The sequence below is a fragment of the Sorex fumeus genome, unplaced genomic scaffold, assembly GCF_029834395.1.
Source record: "Sorex fumeus unplaced genomic scaffold, SorFum_2.1 ptg000129l, whole genome shotgun sequence".
Lineage (NCBI taxonomy): Eukaryota > Metazoa > Chordata > Mammalia > Eulipotyphla > Soricidae > Sorex > Sorex fumeus.
Window position 1 is genome coordinate 3,747,291 of NW_026606186.1, and position 24,725 is coordinate 3,772,015.

The 24,725-nt window shown below is 41.7% G+C and overlaps 1 protein-coding gene across 1 annotated transcript; it reads right to left on the reverse strand.

The window, feature by feature from the left end:
• Positions 1-428: 428 nt before the first annotated feature.
• On the reverse strand, positions 429-16,196 carry LOC130045769 (zinc finger protein OZF-like). Its single transcript, XM_056138610.1, has 5 exons — positions 16,168-16,196; positions 15,627-15,698; positions 13,729-13,855; positions 6,287-6,382; positions 429-1,908 (listed from the first exon to the last, which is right to left on the reverse strand). Exons 2-5 carry the CDS (start codon positions 15,639-15,641, stop codon positions 500-502), a joined length of 1,647 nt encoding a protein of 548 aa, XP_055994585.1. The 5' UTR covers positions 15,642-15,698; positions 16,168-16,196; the 3' UTR covers positions 429-499.
• Positions 16,197-24,725: the final 8,529 nt, after the last annotated feature.

The window sequence follows — 24,725 nt, forward strand, 5'->3', positions numbered from 1 at the left end:
CCGTGCGGGTGAGATACTCTCGGTAGCTTGCTGGGCTCTCCCAGAGGGGCGGAGGAATCGAACTCGGGTCGGCCATGTTGGCTGCGTGCAAGGTAAACGCCCTACCGCTGTGCTATAAATGTTGCTTTGTTAAAAAAAGAAATGGCACCAACTTAGAGCTTTACAAATATTAATAATTTATCACTGACTTCATGAGTACTCATCTTGTCATAAAATCTCTAAAATTCAAAACTCCTTATTGTTTACTATTAATTCTCTACAAATATACTGCCCTTTTGGAAAAATAGTATAAATATCCAATATCTAAACATCTCTTTGAGGCTTTTGTTTTTGGAAGACCCCTTCATAATAGTGATGCAAGCCCTATCACAGTATTAATGTTTGGCTTTTCAGGGTTTAGCTAATAAACATATTATAGACAACAAACAAAAAACCCACTTGTTTATTTCATAGGTTTCCATAACTGAAAATTTCCCCACATTAATAGGGTATGTATACTTCATACATTTTCTGCCATTTCTAGAGGAGAGAATAGTTGATGAATGCCAAATTCACATTCAATGCATTTATTGTGCTTATTCTCTGAGTGAGTTTTCTGATGCTTTCCAAGTCTTTTCTTTCGACTAAAAGTTTTACCACACTCAGTACATATATGGGTACTTTCCACTGTGTGAATTCTCTGATGAGTTCTCAAGTATGGTAGGTAGATAAACGCATGACTACGTTCATTATATTCATAGGGTCTCTCACCTTTGTGAATTCTCTGATGTATTCCAAGGTTTGATTTTTGGCTGAACATTTTCCCACATTCATCACATTTATAGGGCTTCTCTCCTGTGTGACTTCTCTGATGTATTCCAAGGATTGATTTCCGTGTGAAAGTTTTTCCACATTCATTACATTCATAGAGATTCTCCCCTGTGTGAAATCTCTGATGCATTCTAAGGTAAGACATGGATGTAAAAGCCATCTCACACTCATTACATTCATAAGGTCTCTCCCCTGTGTGAATTCTCTGATGTATGTTAAAGTTTGACTTTTGCCTGAAAGTTTTCCCACATTCATCACATTTATAGGGTTTCTCCTCTGCATGAGTTGTCTGATGTGTTACAATGCTCGATTTACGGCTGAAAGTTTTACCACATTTATTACATCCATAGGGTTTCTCCCCTGTGTGAATTCTCTGATGATCCGTAAGGTTTAATTTCTCTCTGAAAGTTTTCCCACATTCATCACATTTATAGGGCTTCTCTCTTCTGTGAATTCTCTGATGACTTCCAAGACCTGACTTCTGGCTGAAGGCTTTGCCACATTCATTACATTTGTATGGTTTCTCCCCAGTGTGAATTCTCTGATGAATTCTCAGATTTGACTTCAGGCTAAAGGTTTTGCCACATTCATTACACTCATATGGTTTCTCCCCAGTGTGAATTCTCTGATGAGTTCCAAGGCTTGACTTGTGGCTGAAAGTTTTACCACATTCAATACATTCATAAGGTTTTTCCCCTGTGTGTATTCTCTGATGAACACTAAGGCATGACTTTCTAGTGAAGGCTTTTTGACATTCACTACATTTATAATATTTTCTTCTTTTGTGAGTTCTCTGATGCACAGTAAAGGCTGACTGAGAAAGGAAAGTTTCCCTAGAGGAGACATCTTGATCAGAAGATGGCTTTAGTATATGAGTTGTCTTTTGTACAGTCATGGCTAAACAGTGGTACAGGGTGTTTCCACCCTCAAGAGATTTCACTCCGGTGTGAGTTCTTGGGAACTGCTGAAAATGTATGTCTTGATTAAAAGTTTCACTTCCTGTTTCAATTCTCTGAAGTTCAGTAACTTCACTGAAATTGCCCCCAATTTTATTACATTCTTTTTTAAATTCAGGGTGGCTCTTTTCCACATGAATACCTGAAGAGACAGTAAGGGTAGATTTATTACACAGGTAATTTCTTTTTAAAAAATTTTATTTTTTTAATTGAGGTTCTTTTTTAATTTTGGGGGTCATAATTTGCAGGATAAGTTCAGGACTTATTCCTGGCTCTTTTCTCAGGGATCAATCCTGGTTAGTCTTGAGGGACCATATGTGGTGCCACCAACTGAACCTGGGTTAGCCTCATGCAAAGCAAGTATCCTACCCACTGTATTTTCACTCTGGCCCTTAACTGAGATTCTATGGCTTACCCTTAACTAAGATTTAAGATTTTATGGCTTACAATACTACTAATGATTTCTTAAACACATTATTCCAACACCACATCACTCGTATACTCATCTTCCTTCCTTCCAAGGACCCTAAGACCCCTCCCTCTCATTCCCTACCCCACAAACTCACTTCCAAACAAATTTTCAAAATTTCTACTGACATTTTTACAACCACAGAATTAATGAAAGCACCCTTATATGGAAAATATTACCATGCTATAGTAAAATGACTAAGTATAAAAAATAATTGATATGCAGTAAACTTAAAAAAAATCCCAAAAAAACAGAGCCCCCATTCTGTGAAAGGTCCAGGGCTCCACCCATTCACACTTAACTTCTGCCACTGACAGAGAAATAGCCCAGCTGTCTCATTAGGGGTACCCCAGACTGGGCTGGGGTGAGACCCCTCACTGCCCCAAGAGACCCAGCCCCAGCAGCCGAAAACCTCCAGAATTCAACTGCTGCCTTGCTCATGGCTGCTCTCCACACTCTGAACCTATTCCCCAACTGAGCGGCCGCAAGTCATACCTCACACCACCCATACTTAAAGAATTCTGCACCACATCTGATGGGGTTTAAAGTAGGAAGCAACCATCTTAGAGGGAAGTATTTTTTTCTTTTACAGATATATAAGCACACAGGCTCAACCTTTAACAACATGTTAGCGATCTCTTATAGAAGGACTTAATGGCCCCTGGGTGAAATAGAACACTCTTCACACTTTTTCCTCTAAGGAAACTTTTTCAGAGCATTTTCAGTGGTTTTTCATAACAAACAATACAAATTAAATTATTTCAGTTCTGCTTTGGGGCAGGGTTTGCGGTTCAGGGATGGAAACATCTGAAATATGGTGGTGGGAAGGTGTAATGTTGGTGGGGTTGGTGTTCAAATATTAAATGTAATCAAATATTGTGAACTATTTTATATATAAAAAAAGCAGACGATCTTCTCCATAGATGCAGAGAAAAAATCTGACAAGATCTAACAGCCATTCATGATGAAAACTCTTAACTAAACAGAGATTGAAAGAATTTACCTCAATATTGTAAAGATTATTTGCAACAAAAAGTTATCTTTAATGGGAAAATGGAGAGCTTTTCATTTATGGGTAGGTAGAAGACAAGGGTGTCTACTGAATTTACCCCTACTGTTCAACACAGCATTGGGAGGCCTTCCTATAGCAAGCGGGCAAGAAAAATCAAAGGAATTGAGATTAGTAATCTAATGCTACTTTCTACTACTTAATATTCTATATAGAGTTCACTAAAAAAGTCACAAATAATAAATTTATATATAGCTTAGTTGCAACAGGCTGCAAAAACACATAGAAGTCTGTTGGAATCTAACATGCTATCCATGATGTAAAAGAGAAAAGCTTTTTTAAAAAGTCCCATTTATGACGGTGTCAAAGAAACTAAAATATCTGGAAATCAATTTAACAAAGGAGGTGAAAGACATTTAGTTAAAATTATAAATTTGGAAAGAAATAAAAGGGGACACAAGGAAATCGAAACATATTTTGGGTTCATGGATTAACATCCATGAAAATCAACAGCATTAAAATGGCCATCTTACCTATTACTCAGATTGATTTACAGGAGTAATGCGGTCCCATCAAAACTTCCAGGGAAGGGGCTGGAGTGATAGTACAGTGGGTAGAGAACTTGTCTTGCATATGGTCAACCCAGAATTGTTACACGGGATCCCCTGACCACTGCCAGGAGCAATTCCTGAGCACAGAGCCAGGAATAAGACCCCAAGTATCACTAGGTATGCCCCTGAAACCAAAACCAAGAAAAAATAAACAAAAAAAAACCCAAACAAACAAAAACTCAGACCAACCCAAACACAAAAACCACCCAAAATTCCCAGGAAATGTTTTAAGGACAGAACAAATACTTGTAAAATTTGTATGTTTAAACCACAGAACTTCCAATGCACCAAAGCAACCCTAAGAAATAGGAAACCTAGAGGAACTGCATTCCTAGACCTTATTCTTTACTACAGTAAATTAAATTTGCATGGTATAAATACAAAGTCAGATCTTCATCAATGGAATAGAACTTAAAGTCTGGAGATAAACGCTTAAATGTATGGGCAGTTTATTTACAACAAAGGGACTAGATTCAGGAAATAGAACAAGGAGAGTCTTTCCCCAAAAATGAAGCTGGGAAAACTGGGTAGCTACAAGCCAAATGAAAAAGACCCCTACCTCACACTATTCACAAAGGTTAATTACAAGTGGATTTAAGGCTTAAATATTAAGCCTGTTCCTTCTTCTTCATTCTTTTTGAGGGGTGCGGAACCAGACCATACGCAGGGCTTACTCCTGGCTGAGCTTAGGGATTATTCCTGTCTGGCTCCTAAGACAATTAGGGGGTACTGGGATAAAACCTGGGTCGGCTGCATATAGAGCAAACACATTACCAGTTGTACTATCACTCTGGCCCCTCAAACCTGTTTCAATAAAATATACTCAGAAAAATACAGGCAGGACCCACCAATATACTGACCTCAGAGCAGTCTTCAGTGATATTAGCCCCATTGGCAAAGAAAACAAAAGAAAAACAAATGGCACTATATCAAATTAAAAAGCATTTGCACTGTGAAAGGAAACTAAGATGTTCCAATGTTTGGGAGAAAACATTCAAACATAAACAGCTAATATCTAAAACATACAAAGCACTCTCAAAACTCAATTTAAGAGAATCCCATTTAAAATGTTGGGAGATCAACAGTTCTTTAAAGATGACTTAAAAGTGACTAAGGGGAATATGAAAAAATTGCTCATTTTCACTGAATATGACTGAAATGCAACTCAAAATGACAATGAAGTTATCACCTCACACCAGTGAAAACCAGAGGCAGAAAAAGAAGTGTTACCACTGTTGGGAATGTTGCTTACTTCAAGCCTCTTTGAAAAATGGAGACATCTTGAAATGAGTCAAAAAGAGAGGGACAGACATAGAATATATGGAATCTGTGGAATATAAAGTAACAGAATGGGAGACTAACATCCAACAATAGTTGAGATAAGTACCAGGAGGTTTGCTCCATGGCTTGGAAGCTGGCAGCACATGCTAGGGGAAAAGGCAGCTTAGATAGAGAAGGGAAGACCAAGTAAAGAGAACAGCACACTCAGGATGGGAGATGCGTGCTGAAAGTAGACTACAGACAAAACATGATGCCCACACAATACCTCTATTGCAAGCCACAACACCCTAAAGAAAAGAGAGAGAAAAAGGGAATGCCCTGCCACAGAGGCGGGGCAGTGGGGGGCATGGAGTGGCGAGGACGGGAGGGTTACTGGGATCACCGGTGGGAGAGAATGGGCACTGGTGGAGGGATGGATACTCGATCATTGTATAACTGAAACCCAAGCATGAGAGTTTGTAAGTCTACAACTGTACCCCATAGTGTTTCACTAATAGAAATTAAATTAAAAAAAAAAAAAGGAAAGAAAAAGAAAAATGGAGACATCTCTAAAGATGGTGGTGGCCAGGGGCTATTCCTGATATGAGCTCACAAGTGACCCCTGGCTGTGCTCAGAGGACAGTGTGTGATGCTAGGAATGGAGCCAAGGGGACTGCATGCCTGTGCTGTCTCCTCTGGCCACAGGTTCTTTTATAATAGAATTTTGACGTGATATCATTTGACAATGTGGTGACTTCTGATTTTGCAGTGCTAAGATTTTTTTCTATTAACTGAGTGTTTTCCTAATAATGGTAATAGTTGTTTCTAATTTTATAATAATTACACTTACTTATACATTTTGCAACTCTTATTTTTCAGAGCTTAGTGATTTATAACGACACTGATCAAGTTACTATTCCATCTCCCTTTTCCCAGCATTAGCTTTCCTTTTTAAATGACTTTATAATCTTTTGTGGTAATAGTTGTCAAATTAACTTACTTGGCAGGTAGAAATAATATACCGCCGCTCAGTTTAAAAAATAAGAAAATGAAATTACATAGGATCTCAAATATTATAACCATGTTTTATTATATCTACTTATTTGTAAAGATGCTTCCTAAGGATGCCTATCATTGACCTCATTTTGGATTTAGCTTTCCAAACATTCACCTGGACAACTCCTGTTTAGAAATTCATCTTCCGATAACCATGGGTCTCTTCCATGTTCCAGGTTGAAGATCACTTCTGGTTTTATAAGGCAATATCCTGTAAATGGAAAGGTCATTTAGGACATGGGATCATGCATGAAATTTGATATCTGAATTTGGGGAAAAAGTACAGCAACCCAAGAGACCTAGTAAAGATACTCAGTTTATCTTTCAGGTAGCACTGTAACGCTATAGCACTGTCTTACAGTTCATCGATTTGCTTGAGCAGGCACCAGTAACGTCTCCATTGTGAGACTTATTGTTACTATTTTTGGCACTATTTTTACACCACAGGGAGCTTGCCAGGTTCTGCCGTGTGGGTGGGATACTCTCAACAGCTTGCCAGGCTCTCTGAGAGGGGTGGATCTTTCAGGTGGAAAAAAAAATATATATATATATAAATGTTCCAATCTTAAAATAAATCTCCTGAAATTCCTAAATCTCTAACCAAAACTAAATTAAACTCCAATAAAGATTCACATTTACTGTGGTATAAAAAGTCTAAAGTGTATTTCTAATTAGACACAAATCCTCCCACACTAAACATCTCAACATCTTCACTTTTTCAGTTCTACACTGGCATTTTAAGAATTTAATCACCAGTAATCATTTCTAGATTATATAAAAAACTCAAAACTCTGGTTTGACTGCTGGCACCACATATGGTTTACTGAGCAGAATCAGGAGAAGACCGTAAGCACTGCTGGGTGTGGCACAAAACTCCCAAACCAAAAACTAAGCAAAAAGCTTCAAAGAGAAAATACAAAAGAATGTTCCCAATTTGCCAATTTGTAAGTCTTGTGTTAAATATCTGAATGAGCTTTAAAAAATGTATATATATATATACACGTGTGTGTATATATATGTATATATATATATATGTATATATATATAAATATATATATATATATGTTCCTATCCCTGTAAACCATCCTCCCAGACTTCTGCATATGTTGATGCTGCACCATTCTTTCTTTTGATCCTGGTGTCAGGCGAGCAGTAGTCATAGTTTTCAAAGCAGGTGCCCAGCCATAGTGCCCCATTGAAGCCTTTGCCGGTGAATGACCAGCAGGAAGGAACTTTTCAGCAAGCAAGACATTGGGACTCAATACTCTGCCAATAGCTGCAAGCACCCCAGAGGGAACTGGCCTGAAGGCCACTGATGCGTGGCTCCTCCCAGAGGTCAGACTAGCAGTGGGTGTGATTTTCCCAGCGGGATGTCTAGTTACTCTCCCGCTCCATATCCCATTAAGATCCACTGCCTCCTACACTAAACTCTGACCAGTGCAGCCTAGCTACTCTAACTACATTAAGCCAGGAGTCCATTAGCTCCTACTACAATCAACACTCCCCGCAAACCCACAAAAGTAGCGGTGAGCGCAAGAAACACCAGAACCCTAATCAATGAGCAGCAGTAAGTTGAGGTCAAAGAACCCATTACCTGAATCAGTGCAAGAAGCCCCACATAATTACACAGAAACACCAAACTGAAGAGGGGGTGGGGGAATATTCTTGACAGGGAAAGAAGAGACTGTCACCTACCAAGTTCCTCCAGAGTCCTCAATAATTGTGAAGCGGGTGATGCTGATAGTGTACTGCAAAGAAATCACCTCCAGACTACCACAGGCATCATGGGGACAAAGCAGAGAACCCCCACCACAAGGACTGGATGAAGATAGGAGCCCTGAAGCCTCAACAAGAAATAGCCACCTACATAATCTCTCTGATAAAAGAGTACTGTGACGAAATGGTAAGGATGTTTAAAGAGCTCAAATAATGAATCAGACATCCAATAAAGCACAGAAGGATATGAGAGCAGAAGTAAGAAAATTACAAGCAGTAATATTATTAAGATTTTTGGTAGGTCAAAGGGAATCTCAATGGAAGCCCTCAACAGTAAAGTAACAGCAGATGAAGATAGAATCAGTGAGCTTGGAGATGCAGAAAACCTTCAGGCAATACTAGAAGATGCTGTTCAAAAATACTCAAAATGAATGGTACACAAGAGCACTTGAGGATAAATTCAAGAGGAACAACATAAGAATGATTGGATTCCCAGAGGAACGGGAAGGGAGCCCCAATGAGGAAGTTACAGTCAAAGACATCATTGCTGGAAAGTTCCCAGAGCTGTAGGAAGCACAAAGAGTACTAGCTAAAAGAAACCCAAACAAACTTCCAAGACATATCTGAATCAGAATGATAAAAACCATAGAGATATAACATTGACAGTAACACGATGAAAGGAAACTGCTACAAAAAGCATCCCTTAGATTTACAGATTTAATCAAACAAAACGTTCCAGGTTTGAGGTCAACAGTGGGACATAGTAAAAAAAACCTTAATGAAACGAAGGCCTCGCCAAGAATATTTTACCCATCCAGACTCATTCAGATTTGAAGGAATGATACATAAATTCACAGATAAACAACAGTTCAGGAACTTCACAGACTCAAAATCAATTTTGAAAGAAAAACTGAAGGTGCTACTTTACAACGATCACCCATTCTTCCACCAGTGCACATTTTCCGCCATTAATGTCCCCAATTATTTCCCCCCGCCCATCCCAGCCCGTCCCCTGCCTCTATGACAATTTCCCACATACTCTCAACTTTTGGGCATTATGGTTTGCAATATAGATTCTGAGAGGATATCACATTCATTCCTCTATCTACTTTGAGCACACATCTCCCATCCCAAACGATCGCTCCAACCACCACTGACTTAGTGATTCCTTCTCTATCCCAGCTGCCTTCTCCTCCTGCTCATAAGGCAGGCTTCCAACCATGGAACAATCTTCCTGGCCCTTGTCTCTACTATCCTTGGTGTCAGTCTCATATTATGTTATTTTATATTCCACAAATGAGTGCAGTCATTCTATGACTGTCTCTCTCTGACTCATTTCACTAGCATAATACGCTCCATGACCTTCACTTGTATAAGCAAATTTAATGACTTCATCTTTTCTAACAGCTGCACAGTGTTCCACTGTGTAGATGTACCAAAGTTTCTTTAACCAGTCGTCTGTTCTCAGAAACTTAGGCAAGATAAACCACATAAACATAACAAACTTACACAGAAAGAAGACACAAAGACCCATGACAATAATCTTTCCCAATGATAATGGCCTAAATATACCAACTAAGAGACAAAGAGTGGCAAAATAAGATTTAAAAACTGAATCCAATATTTTGCTGCCTACAAAAAACACATTTGAATAGTCAGATCAAACAGAGACTCAAACCTAAAGGTTGGAAAATAATTCTGCAAGCAGACAACTCCCCCACAATGGTTGGGGTGGTCGTACTAGTATCAGGTGACATTGACTTCAGGCTGAAAAAAGTTAGAAGATAATTTCCTAAGAATTAAATGATATATACATCAGGAAGAACTCACAATCCTAAACATATGCACCAAATGAGGGACCAACAAAATACATAAAACACTGCTAATAGACTTCAAGGAGGACACTGATAGCAACACAACAGTAACTGGAGATGTCTATACCATTTTGTCACTTCTTAATAGAATGAGACTAAAACTCAGCAGAGAAATACTGGCTTTGAAGTAGGAAATGGAAGAGAGCAAGCTAGTAGATATTTACAGGGCTTTTCATTCCCAAAAGCCGAATACATTCTTCTCTAATGCACACAGGACATTCTCCGTGACCACATACTGGGCCACAAGACGCAGCTTCATAAAATCAAGAGGATGGAAATAGTGTCAACGACCTTTTCAGATCATGATGCACTGAAAATAGAATTTAATCACACACAGAAGTGACAATCAAACACCTGGCAATTAACAGGTCACTTGCTGAGCAAGTGGGTTCAGACAGAAAACCAGAAGATTCATGGAGCAAACAAAAATGAGAACACAAGCTACAAGTACTTGTGTGATACAAAAAAGAGCTGGTTCTTTGAAAAAATAAACAAGATCAATAAACCACCAGAAAGACTCACAAACAGAGAACCCTGATAGCCCGAATCAGAAAAGAAAGAGGGATATCACAATAGAAATCACAAAAAATTCAAAGGATCATCAGAGATAACTTTGAGTATTTTTTATGCCACAAAATAAGAGTACCTAGAAATGGATAAATTCTTGGATTCCAAAAACTTCCCAAGGCTGAACAAGATCTGTAACACCTGAATAGATCTATCACTATCAAGGAAATTGAAATTCTCCCTGCCCCCTCCCCCACAAAAGGCCAAGCCCAGATCAATTCACTTCTGAATTCGTTAATACCTTCATTTATTTATATATTTACTCCTGGCTCATGCACTCAGGAGACCAAAAGGGATACTGGGAATTGAACCTGGGTAAGCTGCGTGCAAGGCAAAGGCACTACCCGCTGTGCTATTGCTACCGGCCCCTCTTTCATACCTTTAAAGAAGACCTAATGCCAATCCCTCCCCCCGCCACTTTTTAAAATTTTTATTAGTGAGATACCATGAGGTACAGTTGTAGACTTAGAAATTTTTGTGCTTGGGATTCAATTATACAATGATCAAATACCCATCCCTTTTGAGCTTTTCCAGGAAAGGTAAAAGGTAAGGCCCTCCCGTTGATCGTCGATTTGCTCGAGCGGGCCCAGTAACGTCTCCATTGGAGACTTTGTTGTTACTGTGTCTGGCATATCGAATACTCTCGGTAGCTTGCCGGGCTCTCCGAGAGGGGCGGAGGAATCGAACTCGGGTCGGCCATGTTGGCCGCTTGTAAGGCGAACGCCCTACCCGCTGTGCTATCGCTCCAGCCCTTCCAGCCCTTCCAGGAAAGCAAAGGAACAAACACTCCCAAACAGTTTCTATGAGGCAAACATCACCCTGATACCCAAATCAGAGACACCACAAAAAAAGTACTGTAGCACTGTCCTCCCATTGTTCATCTATTTGCTCGAGCGGGCACCTGTAGCATCTCACAACAAAGTGTGAGACTTGTTACTGTTTTTGGCATATTGAATACGTTACGGGTAGCTTGCCAGGTTTTGCCGTGCGGGCGTGATACTCTTGGTAGCTTGCCGGGCTCTCTGAGAGTGGCAGAAGAATTGAACCCAGATTGGCCATGTCGATCATGCAAGGCAAAGGCCTTACCCGCTGTGCTATAGCTCCAGTCCAGTAGTGGAGCCTGAGGCTTAATTTGACTCAACATGGGAAACCTCACCCGGCCCGGACACAGACAGGATTGACAGACTGATAGCTCTTTCTCGATTCTGTGGATGGTGGTGCATGGCCATTCTTAGTTGGTGGAGCGATTTGTCTCGTGAAATCCGATAACGAAGGAGATTCTGGCATGGTAATGTGTACCCACAGTGAAGGAAATTTTCTTTACCACAAGAATGGGTACCAGGTACCAGCAGCAAGCCATTAACGGAACACATAGCTTGAAGAAACCCCAACATACCTTCTCCCTATCATATTGATTACTTTCAAGACTTGTGCCTTGAACTCCAAATTACAGGCTAGGACAACACTGCTTCTTTATCAACACAGCAGTGACCGAATAAGGGAAACTAAAGATCTAATTTGCTACTTTGGAAGATCTACATCAGATTGCTTGTCCAAAAACCTATGCTCCAGATTTTAGGATCTGCTATAAAAAATACTAACATTTTAAAATAAATTATTTATTTTATACAAATATTACAAACAACTTTCAATGACTTCACAATACACAACAGCAAACATTACTAATGAATAATAATCACAAGTTCAATCTTTAAAAAACTTAAGGTTAAAAAGCTTTAAAAAGATACTTAAGAACTCTCTGTGGGTTCTTAAGCTCAGGGGTCTGGATTCTAATACTCCCAAATTAACAAATGATATACAGAGACCTGCTCTTCATGAGACAGATTATTCACATGAAGAGAATAATTATTATTATTGAGAAGAATAAATATTATTGAGAAGACTGTTCATAAAGCTTCCCACCTTACATAAACACCTGAAGAACAGTGCTCAGGGAATTCATTGTATAAAGAAGACAGTAATGGCTGTAGTAGAGGTGATTTTGATGAATATATAGCCCCTTTTTGTGCATTTTAGTCCTTTATAGGATAGCTTACTTAAAATTTGCTGGTTGACTTCAAATTTGTTTATATGCACAATTTAATTAATCATATTAATAGCCATATTAATAGGACCTCTAGAGCCAGCCACGACCATGCTGGGACCACTCTCCACACATCCGGGCGGACCTCATGCATGAAAGAACTGGCAGAGGAAACCAGGCATGCAGGTCCTGGGGCTGAGGTCTCCAAGCCTACTCGGATTGGGACTGGGCCTTCTCCACCCAGACCCCCCATCTTCCAATAGGTAGGCATCACACCCACCAGCTGCTGCCAGCGCCAGGTTGGTCCCATCAACGGCCAAGATGCAGAGACTATAAAACCCAGCTCCTGGAAGTGCGCGGCTGCATTTGCGGCCGCGCGACATCTTATTATCTTATTTTTCCATTGGAGAACCTGGCAGGCTACCAAAAGTATCCTGCCCGCACGGCAGAGTCTGGCAAACTTCCCATGTTGTACTCAATATGCCAAATACCAGTAACAATGATAGGTCTCATTCTTCTAATCCTGAAAAAGCATTGAAATTGCTCTTTTAAAAATCTCAGGGCCAAGAAGAAGAAGACGTTACTGGTGCCTGCTCGAGGAAATCGACAAACAACAGGATGATCGTGATCGTGACTGCCAATTTAGATGGCTGGGATAAAGTACCAGATGAAGCTTATGATTTGCTTGACAAACTTTTGGATCTAAATCCAGCTTCAAGAATAACAGCAAAACAAGCTTTGTCACATGACCAAGGAAGATTTATCCTGGGGATGGAAGGATGGTTTACACTACTAAGTCAATCAACATAATAACCATATCAATAAGAGAGAGAAGGTGGGAGGAGGGAGAAAGGGAGCTAGGGAGAAGGGAAGTGCCTGCAACAGAGGCAGCCTGGAGGAGGGGGGCGTGGCAGGAAGAAAACTGGGGACCCTGGTGGTAAGAGATTATACACTGCTGAAGGGACAGGTGTTGGAAAACTATATACAGACTGAAACCAAACCATGTACAGCTTTGTAACTATATCTCATAGTGATTCAATATAAAAGATAAATTAAAAACCCAAAACCAATGCAGTAGAAACTGGATTAGTGGTTGGTTGATAGATTATTGAGGGCACAGGGGTGGGAGCTGAGAACAGGAATGATTGCAAACAGTTACATGGAAACATCTGGAGTGAGAGAATCATTACATGCCATTACATCAACAACACACCTATCTTTACCTAACCTACAAACATTTCTTAAATTCCCCAAATTATACAGTAAAAATTAATATTTTCTGTTGAATAAGTAATTTATAAATTGCCAAAGGAGGAAATCATGTGCGTTCCAGAGTCACCTGGTCAGTATGCTTACCCATGGAAAGGAGGTGGCTGTAGTTTTCCAGCATCACTTCTCTGTACAGCATCCTCTGAGCAGGACCGAGGTACCGCCACTCATCCTGGCTGAACTCCACAGTCACATCCTTGAATGACACCGAGACCTGGAACAATACATTTTCTCTTCAGTCTTAAGGTTCAGAAACAAAGAACGTAACTTTGCAAATTTATTTTATTTCATGTTTCCTACTACTGAAAAGCTAAAGAATTATACAAGCCCTACTGTGTTTGTATGCATTTGTAAATCAATATATAGAGAGCCAGTTAACAACTAATGATAAAGTTGGATGCACACCATTATAGTCCTTCTACAAAGGCTTCCTATCTCTATTACCCATGACACAGTCCTCTAGGGTAAACACCCACATCTGGAGTTAGATGCTAAATAGGAACCAAAGAAGTAAAACCTGGAGATATACAGTAAAAATTAATATGAACCAGGATCACATTTGTCTTTCGGAAGCAATGATTTAGAAGAGAAATAGAGAAACAAGAGACTGATCTAAGGAGATTTAATGACAGGGGTTACTCCAGACTCATGCACTCAGAAATTACTCCTTGCGGTGCTCAGGGAACCATATAGGATGCTGGGAATCAAACCCAGGTCGGCCACATGCAAGGCAAACGCCCTCCCCACTGTGCTCTCGCTCCAGCCTAAATTTTGGTTTTGATTTTGGTACAGCTGTATAAAAGAAACTGCATAAACAACTGATAATGAGAAAAGGAAAAGACTTGTATATTCTTATTCTTATTATCTTGGATCGAGGTTCGTAGAAGAGCTCCCTAAACCTTGTAAGATCCTGTGGTAAGAGCATGAGGAGAAACTTGCCTAATGAGGGGATTATGGATAAGCCCTGGATGAAGGGTGGTGAACAGAAAGAACAGAAGGTCAGAATTTTTATCTACCGCTCTAGAAAGGAAGAGCAGATGGAAATAAGAGTAACTGATTGATCAACTGATGATGACACCTCCATAAAAATCCCAAGAATGGGATTTTCTTCAGGCTGGCGATGTGCTCACCTGTTAGTGGGGTGATACCCTGCAGTTCAATGAGTATAGAAGGTTCACCACTCTCCAGACCTCACTGACTATCTCTTCCTCTTGTTTATCTGCATCCTTTATCACATCCTTCAACCAAGTAAAAGTGTTTCCCTGAGTTTAATAAGCTAAGCAAAAACCCCACCTATAACCCCTCTCTCTCATCCTGGGAGAGGGGGTTAGTGAAACACCTGCTCTGTAACTGATTGGTTAGAGACACACAAGTGATAGCCTGAATTTATGGCTGTAATCTGAAATGGGGTGGGAAGCAGTCCTGTCAAACCAAATCCTGAACCTGTGGGATATGATGCAACTTCTTGATACAGACTGCAGTTAGAGTTGAGTTAGATTGTAAGATTCTCAGCTGGTGTTATATATAATAGTTTGGTGGGTGAAAAAAAAATTCACGCTTGTGAGTATTCCATGTGAGTGGTAAAGAACAGAGGAGCAAGCAGAGGTTTTTCTAACTCAATCATGGAACTGAGATTAGAAGAAAAAGGAGGTAATGCTCATAGTGAGGAAGATGTACTTCTTTTGCATTCAATATACTTGTGGACATGCAGATGGATTTAAACGCTGGATGACTCTGGAGATAACTAAATACTTGAGTGAGATCTCAATACAATTTAAAGCACGTAAGTAAGCTGAACTTGAAACAACCTGCTAACTGGGAATACACTCATCAACAAAGATCATTTATAACATCAAACATACAAGCTAATGCTGAAACTATCTTCCAAAGATTACCTTTACTTTTATCTACCCATTTAATGTATGGATTCTTATAAACCTCAAAAATCCATACAATACAAAATGAGAAAGGAATAAAGGACTCACCTCAGAGGTGCTCATTCTATAGCTTTTGGGAGAATGGTGAGAACTTAGTTCCTTTGGAAGGCTGGAAGAACCCTGCAGAGGCAGAACCACTCACTGTGTCACACTGGGCTCAGGAATGGTAGAATGGTCGTGAGCACTAAACCGAGTGATCTGCAAGCACTAAGTACAAGCTTCATGCTTAAACTAATTTAGCTGATTTTTCTAAAAAGAAAAAGTTAAAAGAAACAAAACAACACATTAAAAAAAAATGATGGATAAAGCGATGTACTTTCACAGCAGGGGTCAGAGAGAGAACATGGTTTAGGGTGCTTCCTTGCACACAGCCAACTCCGGCTCAATTCCCAGAACTGCTGCGCACCACCAGGAGTGCCCCAGAGCACAAGGCCAGGAGGAAGTCCTGAGCATCACTGGGCACGCTGTGCCCCCTCCCGGACCTTCCCGTCCCGCGCCCAGGCGGCGGGCGGAAAGCCACCCAGGTGTCAGACGCACACGCCGCAGGCTCTTTTTTCACCGGCAACGCCACTTCTCCCCGGGTTATTACCGCTGCCCCCAGTAACGGGCTCCGGTCGGAACTCAAGTAGGTCCGCTAAGGGAGCCCACCCGCGCCCGCCTGCTGGCGCCGTCATCGCCGACGGCACAGGCTCACCCACGCCCCGAGTCCGCAAGCGGATGCAGGCGGCGGCCCGTGGCTCAGCCGGCCGGAAGTCCCGCCCACATCCGAGCGCCGGGCATTCTGCGAGTCCCTCCCCCAGGTAGCGGTCCATCCTTCACGTCGGTCCGCAAGGAACAGCGCTTGCCATCAGTAAACGTCAACACCTGAAGCAGATCTTCAGGAACCGCATCATTCGCGCTGATGAGTGACTTTGTGCAACCCTCTCTACACTGCTGTTTCCAGTGCAAGGCCGGGGCGAGGACCAGGACTGGTTGCGCAACGGCGCTGAAGCGCCGCTTCCCAGGGCTGCTCTGTAGGAAGAGACTACGTTTATGCGCACGGGAGACTACATTTCCCATAAGCCCCCAGCAAAAGACTACATTTCCCACAAGGCCCCAGCAAAAGACTACATTTCCCACAAGGCCCCAGGAAGAGACCCATTTCCCATAAGGCCTCAGGAAGAGACTACATTTCCCATGAGCCCCCAGGAAGAGACTACATTTCCTAGAAGGCACTTCTCTTGAATAGTGGGAAAATTTTCCCTAATTTAGGCGTTTGGGTTATGCTGTGCTTGACCTTTTTTGCCCAGATTGTCTCAGAGCTCACAGACTTTAGGGGTAACTACTAACTTACAGCCTAATTTAATGAGTGCTCCTCCAGTGGAAGAATCAACTCAAATTCCAGTGGAAGAATCAACAACTGCCCCAAGTTTGGAGTCATTGGGAATCGTTAGTGCACACTCGGTCCCCTGAACCTTGTGAAACTAATACTGCAGTCCTTAGGAGCATGTGCACCATTATGAAGGAATAGTGGGTTGTTATAGTATCCATGTATCTAGAGCAGTGAAAAGGAGAGTGAGAATGTGAGCCTTATCAAAGAGGAACCGTTTGTTTATGAAGAGGCCAATTAGCAGGGAAAGTTGTGTACATGAACTGACAATGGCAAAACCTGACTGTGCCCAGGGTCTGTATAAAATAAATTGTATAAATAAGTGGATCATCAAGAAAATAACAGATATTATACCTGACATCGTCAAACATTAATTATTAAAATTTTTTAATTTTATCAAATGATTAAAAAATTAACAACCTATCTGCAAATGTTTCATATGATAATAATTTTCTTTTTAAGTCATTAATCATATTTTTCTGTCACAGCCAAAAATAAACCCAGTTAAAAAGTTCAAAATTCTTGACCTATCTCTGGCACTCATTCGATGTATATAACAACACACAAGTCTACCTACCTCTCTGCCTATCTGCTTCTCATAAACAAAAAAAGAAGAGGTATTTCAGGTGGTATTAACACTGCCTTTGCATCTACTGATACCATTCCTTTCCCTCACCACTCTTCTATTCAAGGACCTTTAATGAAAGATTTCCCAGCAACTAATGATTTAAATTTCCTTTTTGGAGGCCTAGAAAAATGGATCAATGGTAAAAAGTGCCTGCTTTATAAGCATGGAGTCTCAGGTTTGCTCCCTGGTGCCCCCACACACATGCCAGGCACAATACAGAGGCTCTGCTGAATGGGACCCCCGGTGCCACAAAAAGAGTGTGCACCTGGTATAAGGTAAGTATATATAAGTACTACAAGGTAAGTACTGAACCCCAACAAGTGCTGTAACTGAAAAATGTAATTAGGAGTGCTTGTACTTGCCCCCTAAAAGATCACGTGTTTGAGAATCACAGACCAGGGTGAGCACTTCAACCAGAATGGTTGCTATGAACAAACGTACTAGAAGACATGGGAAAATCTTGGATTCCCATGATCTCAATTCCTAACCCAGGTCACTGGGAACACTCCCCGGGCAGGAATGTAATGAAGACAGCTAAAACTGGTGGAGGCAATATAGATGTAATATAATGTAATATAGAGCAATCTACTTAGCCTTCCAAAAAGCATAATGGCACTAAACATGCTGCTGAAAACCACTGGAAAGTATTCAAATTTAATACCTCACACCCTTACTCCAGTTCCCAATTATGGAACTATACTTCTAGCTCATCCAAATGGCAATTTGCTTTTTCCTTTTTTACCCTTTTTTTGGGTCACACCCGGCGTTGCACAGGGGTTGCTCCTGGCTCATACACTCAGGAATTACTCCTGGTGGTGCTCGGAGGACCATATGGGATGCTGAGAATTTAAACCAGGTCGGCCAGGTTCAAGGCAAACACCATACCCACTGTGCTGTTGCTCTAGCCCCCGCATTTTTCCTTTCGATAGATATTGTCAAACACAAATTTACCTTAGTTATGTATTTACGTATCACTGTATCACTGTCATCCAGTTGTTCATCGATTTACTTGAGTGGGTGCCAGTAATGTCTTTATTCCTCCCAGTCTTGAGATTTTAACAGCCTCTTCTTACTCGTCTTTTCCAAGTGATTGGAGACTCTTTCAGGGTCAGGGGAATGAGAATTGTTGTCGTTACTGGTTTTGGCATATTGAATATGCCACAGGGAGCTTGACAGGCTCTGCCTGTGCAGGCAAGATACTCTAGGTAGCTTGCTGGGCTCTCCAAGATGCATAGTATTTATGCAAATATAAGTAAAAGAAAGTTCACTGTAGCACATTTCCATTTGTGTTAAAAAGAAACAGAGAGTGGGGCCAGAGAGGTAGTACAACACACAGCCAGCGCATATTTGATCCCCCACACCCCAGTGATCTCCTGTACCTTCCAGGAATGATCCCTAAGCACAGAGCCAGGAATGAACCCTGAGCAACACTGGGAATGGACTAAAAACAAAACAAAAAAGAGACACAGATATTACCAGGAGATAAAACATCCTTGCATGAAACCAGGCCTGGTTTGATCCCTAGTTTGATCCCTAGCATATAATTAATTCTCTGAACACTGCCTGGGGTCACTACAGCCAAGAGCCAAGATCCAGGAATAGCTACTAGTACTGCAGGGTGTGGTCTAAACCACACTCCAGGAGAGAGAGAGGACGCTGGGCAGATAGCTCAAGTGACTGCATGTCCAAGAATCCAAGTCTAGTACTGCCACCCCCTAGTACTCCCAGGTATAGTTCAGAGGCCCCCTGAGAACTGCTGGGGTAGCCCTTGTAGCTCCAAGTGCCACCAGGCTAGAGCCACAATGCCAAACCTTAGCACTGAGCAGTCTGGTACTGGTGGGCAATATTGCCAGGAATGGCCCCAAAGGCCCCTGTACGCTGCTTAGGAAGCACCCACCCCAAACTTAGATATTATTTAAAGTGAGGGAAAAATCCAACATATTGTACCTTCATACACACACAATTACAAAGGAGACAAAAATATTAATAGTATATGGGTTGAGAAATATGAGAAGCCTAAGTCAGGGGAATACCTTTTCCTACATGAAATTTTATACTGAGTATGTTTTAATACATGAATGTATAACTTTCCATTTTTATTTATTTAGGGTTTGGGGCCACACTCCATAACACTCAGGGCTTACTCCCAGCTCTGTGCTCAGGGATCACCCGTGGTGGTGCTTTCTGGGACCATATGTGGTGCTGGGGTAAAACCCAAGTCAGTCACATGTAAGGCAAGCACCTTACTAGCTGTACCATCTCTCTCCAGTCCATGCACCTTTCAATTTAAAGAACTAGTTAAGCAGTACTTATTTTCCTGTAAATCCTTGGGCAGCTGGAGAGGAGCATATGGTCTGTCCTGTCATATATCAGAGTCAGACCACGTGATAGCCACTGAGAGGTTCAGACTAACATCCGTTATACATATAGCAAAACATAGAAAAAGAAATTGAAGGGTGTTTTACTTTATGCTTATTTAAAGATGGTAGATTTCCTGGGGATGCTAAATAATGCTTTTTCTGAAGAGAGGACTGTAGGTCAAGTGAGTTAGAGAACTCCTGTGCTAGAATAAATGATTATATAACATGGAATTCAAGCATTAGCAGGAAGGATGGATAGTCTCTGTGATCTAGGACTACAGGACTGGTAGTAGTTTGAAGGCACAGAGCCCTGGGGTTGGAGGAGTCTTACAGTGGGTACCGTGCTTGCCTTGTATGCGACTGAACTAAGTTTATCTCTGGCATTACATTACGGTCCCCCAAGCCCTGCCAGCAATTATCCCTGAGCACTGCTGGGTGTGGTACAAACCCACTCCACCCTACCCCAAAAAATCAAAGGTGAAGAGCCCAAACATAAATAAATATGGGCAATCTTTATTTAGGTGAAATTTTAAACCCATTTCTATTTTTCCAAGATGACATTTTGGTTAAAATAACTTCATCTGAAGCCAGAGAGATAGTATAGTGGGCAGGGTATTTGTCTTACAAATGGCTGACCCAGCCATCGATTGCTTGCATCCCAAACAGTCCCCTAGGTTCCTAGGAGTGATTCCTGAGCACAGAAATAGAAGCCCTGAGCACTGCTATGTGCAGCCTAACAACCAGAAAATGTAGTAGTAAAATAAAATAAGAACAAAAGAGACAGTACAGTGGATAGGGTGCTCGCATTGCATGGTGGCTGACCTGGGTTTGAACCCAGGTTCAATCCTTAGCATCCCCCCACATAGTCCCAAGCAACACCAGGAGTGATTCCTTAAGTGCTGAGCCAGAAGTAATCCTGAGTATTGCTGGGTGTGGCCCAAAACCAAAACCAACAACAACAATAATAAAATCACTTTATCCAAGCTATTGTCTAGCATGGCTAATAAACATATTCCCTACCCCGACATTTCAAAAGAGAAATGATAATAAACATTCATTGAGAAGTCTAATTCTCTTCAATAAAGGGTGAAAGCGACCATCCCTGAGCCTTTTCCTTTCGTCCCAACGCTGTGCCAGTCTTCTTCCTCCCTCAGGTTGTACCCCCCCCCCCACACACACACCAGGTACCCATAGGGACCGTGGCCTCTTCAGAAGTGGGGATGGCTTCTGTGGAAGTTGGCGTGGCCTGATTTTGGGCGGGCCAACACTCACGCGGACACAGGTAATCAACTCATACCCACCAATCTCAAGTAACAGCTCAGTCTCCATACCTCCACACGAACATGAAGAAACAACTCAAATCCCCACCATGTGGGGAGGACAATGTAAAGAAGCCTCAGTAGGTGCTACTCACATAAGGGACCTCTCTGAGAAAGAAATCAGATATGAAGTAATGAAGAAGTTCAATGAACTAAATGAAACAGTGAGACAGATATCCAGTAAATTGAAAGAGGACATGAAAGAAACAATGGAACTGATAACGAGAAAATCTGGGAAGAAATGAGAGAAGAAATTGGAAAGCTACACACAGAAATGTCACGAATAAAAGATCCCATAGATAAAATAAAAAACTCAGTCTGTTCCCGCAACAGTAGAATGACCACATCTGAAAACAGAATCAGTGAGCTAGAAGATCAGATGCACCAAGCCAACAGGCAACAACAAACAATGGCAAGAGACCTCAAAATAGCTCTAGAGCGAATTAGAGACCTAGCAGATGATTCCAAGAGGAACAACATTAGAATCATTGGAATACCAGAAGGTCAGAGAAACAATCCCAATGAAAAAGTCATGGTTAAATAAATCATTGCTGAAAAATTTTCAGAGCTGGACAATGCAGCCATTCAGATTCAAGGAGTCTGAAGGGTGCCAGCTAAAAGAGACCCTAACAAAAACACTCCAAGACATATCATAGTTAGAATGATGGATACCGCGGATAGAGACGCAATACTGCAAGCAGCAAGGTCAAAGAAGGAAATCACATACAAAGGAGCACCCCTTAGATTCACAGCAGACCTATCAGAGGAAACCCTCCAAGCCTGAAGACAATGGTGGTATATAGTGAAAAAACTCACTGAAATGAACACTTCACGAAGAGTACTCTATACGGCTAAACTCTCACTCAAACTCAAAGGAATGGTACACTATTCTGTGGATAAACAGCAGCTCAGGAACTTCATAGACCCAAAACCAAACCTAAAAGAAGGGCTAAAGGGGCTACTATAAGACAAGACAAACCCTACAAGCACAACAGACCTTTACAGAAAGATGACACAAAATCCCACAACAATAATCTCTCTCAACATCAATGGTTTTTTTTTTTTTTTTTAATTTATTTATTGAATCACTGTGGGAAAGGTTACAAAGCTTTCAGGTTTATGTCTCAGTCATGCAAATATCAAACACATTTCCCTTTACCAATACTTATTTTTTACCATGAAGAACCCCAATAAAACCCCACCCCCCACCCCTCCCCGTCCCTGTGAAGCAGATGAATTCTAGTTAACACTCTATCTGCTTTGATTAGATTCATTGTTTCAATAAAAGATTCACCACTATTATTTAGAGTTTACCCCCCCCCCCAAATCAGACATGATGAAAAAGCATTGTGAAGTGATTTGCTTTCTACGGCTGGGTTCAAGAATTAAATGTTGGTTTTGGATTTCTGCTCTTTTACCTATTGACCCTGGAAGTATTTCTACTGAAAGTCAGATAGTTAAGAGATTGGTTTCTGTGTTCTGGAGTCCTGGCCGTGCTGGAGAGCCGCTCGCGGGGGGCAACCGGTGGCCTCGGTAGGGCGTGAAGGGCGGACCGAAACGCCCCCCTTCCCATGAGGTTTTAGTCGCCCCCACACTCCCGGCTCATACCTGCTGTCCACAAGGCTCCCATGTGGCCGCCATCTTTCTTTCCAAAGAGGAGAGGGCGAATGGGGCAACACCCTTTCCCCTCCGGCAGACTTGATGGCCTGGATCAATGCAGAGTCCGTTCACTTTTCTGCTCCAAGCTGCTGGGTTCTGCATTAAGTCCTTGTGCTTCTGGGGCCGTGGCCGTGCTGGAGAGCCGCTCGCGGGGGGCAAATGGTGACCTCGGTAGGGCGTGAAGGACGGACCAGAACGCCCCCCTTCCCATGAGGTTTTAGTCGCCCCCACACCCCCGGCTCATACCTGCTGTCCACAAGGCTCCCATGTGGCCGCCATCTTTCTTTCCAGAGGGAGGAGGGCGGAAGGGAGCAACACCCTTTCCCCTCTGGGCAGAAATGATTGCCTGGATCAACGCATAATCCTTTCACTTTTCTGCTCCAAGCTGCTGGGTTCTGCATTAGGTCATTGTGCTTCTGGGGCTGTGGCCGTGCTGGAGAGCTGCTCGTGGGGGCAACTGGTGGCCTCGGTAGGGCGTGAAGGGCGGACCGAAACGCCCCCCTTCCCATGAGGTTTTAGTCGCCCCCACACTCCCGGCTCATACCTGCTGTCCACAAGGCTCCCAACAACATCAATGGTTTTAATTCACCAATTAAGAGACACAGAGTGGCAAAATGGATTCAGAGGCAGAACCCAACATTTCGCTGCCTACAAGAAACTCATCTCAACAGTCAGAGCAAACACAGACTCTAAGTTAAAGGATGGAAAACAACCCTGCAAGCAAACAGCTCCCTCAATAAAGCTAGGGTGGCCGTACTAGTATCCGACAACATCAATTTCAGGTTGAAAAAGATTAGAAGGGCAGCGAAGACCATTTTCTATTCATCAAGGGATACGTACAACAGGAAGAAATCACACTCTTCAATGTATACACACCTAAGCAGGAACAGCTAAATATTTAAAACAACTGCTAACAGATTTTCTGGAGGACATTGCTAGCAACAAATAGTAGCCGGAGACTTCAACGTTGCCTTATCACCTCTGGATATATCAACAAGAACAAAACTCAGCAGGGAAACACTGGCTTTGAAGGAACAAATAGAAGAGAGAGGGCTTATAGACCTATATAGGGCTTTGCACCCCCAAAACAAAGAATACACATTCTTCTCCACTGCACACGGAACATTTTCAAAAATAGACCATGTGCTAGGCCACAAAACATAACTCAATAGAATCAGGAAGATAGAAATAATATCAACAAACTTTTCAGACCATGATGCACTGAAAACAGAAGTGAATAACACACAGACACAGAGAACGAAATCAAACACCTGGAAATTAAACAACTCAATGTTGAACAACAAGTGGGTCTGAAGGAAGTCAAGGACGAAATCAAAAGATACCTGGAAACAAATGAGAATGAAGACACGAGCTACAAGAACCTATGGGATTCAGCTAAAGCCATGTTAAGGGAAAAATTTATAGTTCTGCAAGCATTTCTCAGGAAGGTAGAAAGGGCCCACATAAACAACTTGACATCACAGCTCAAGATCTTAGAAAAGGTTCAAAAAAAGGAACCCAAATCAGGCAGAAGGAAAGAGATCATAAAACTTAGAGCAGAAATCAACGACATGGAAACCAAGAAACAATCCAAAAGATCAATGAAACCAAGAGCTGGTTCTTTGAGAAAATAAACAAGATAGATAAACCAATAGCAAAACTCACAAAGAAAGAGAGAGAGAACCCTAATAAACCGAATCAGAAATGAGAAGGGGGATATCACATCAGAAACCAAAGAAATTCAAAAGATCATCAGAGACAACTTTGAAAGTCTGTATGCCACGAAACAAGAGAACCTAGAAGAAATGGATA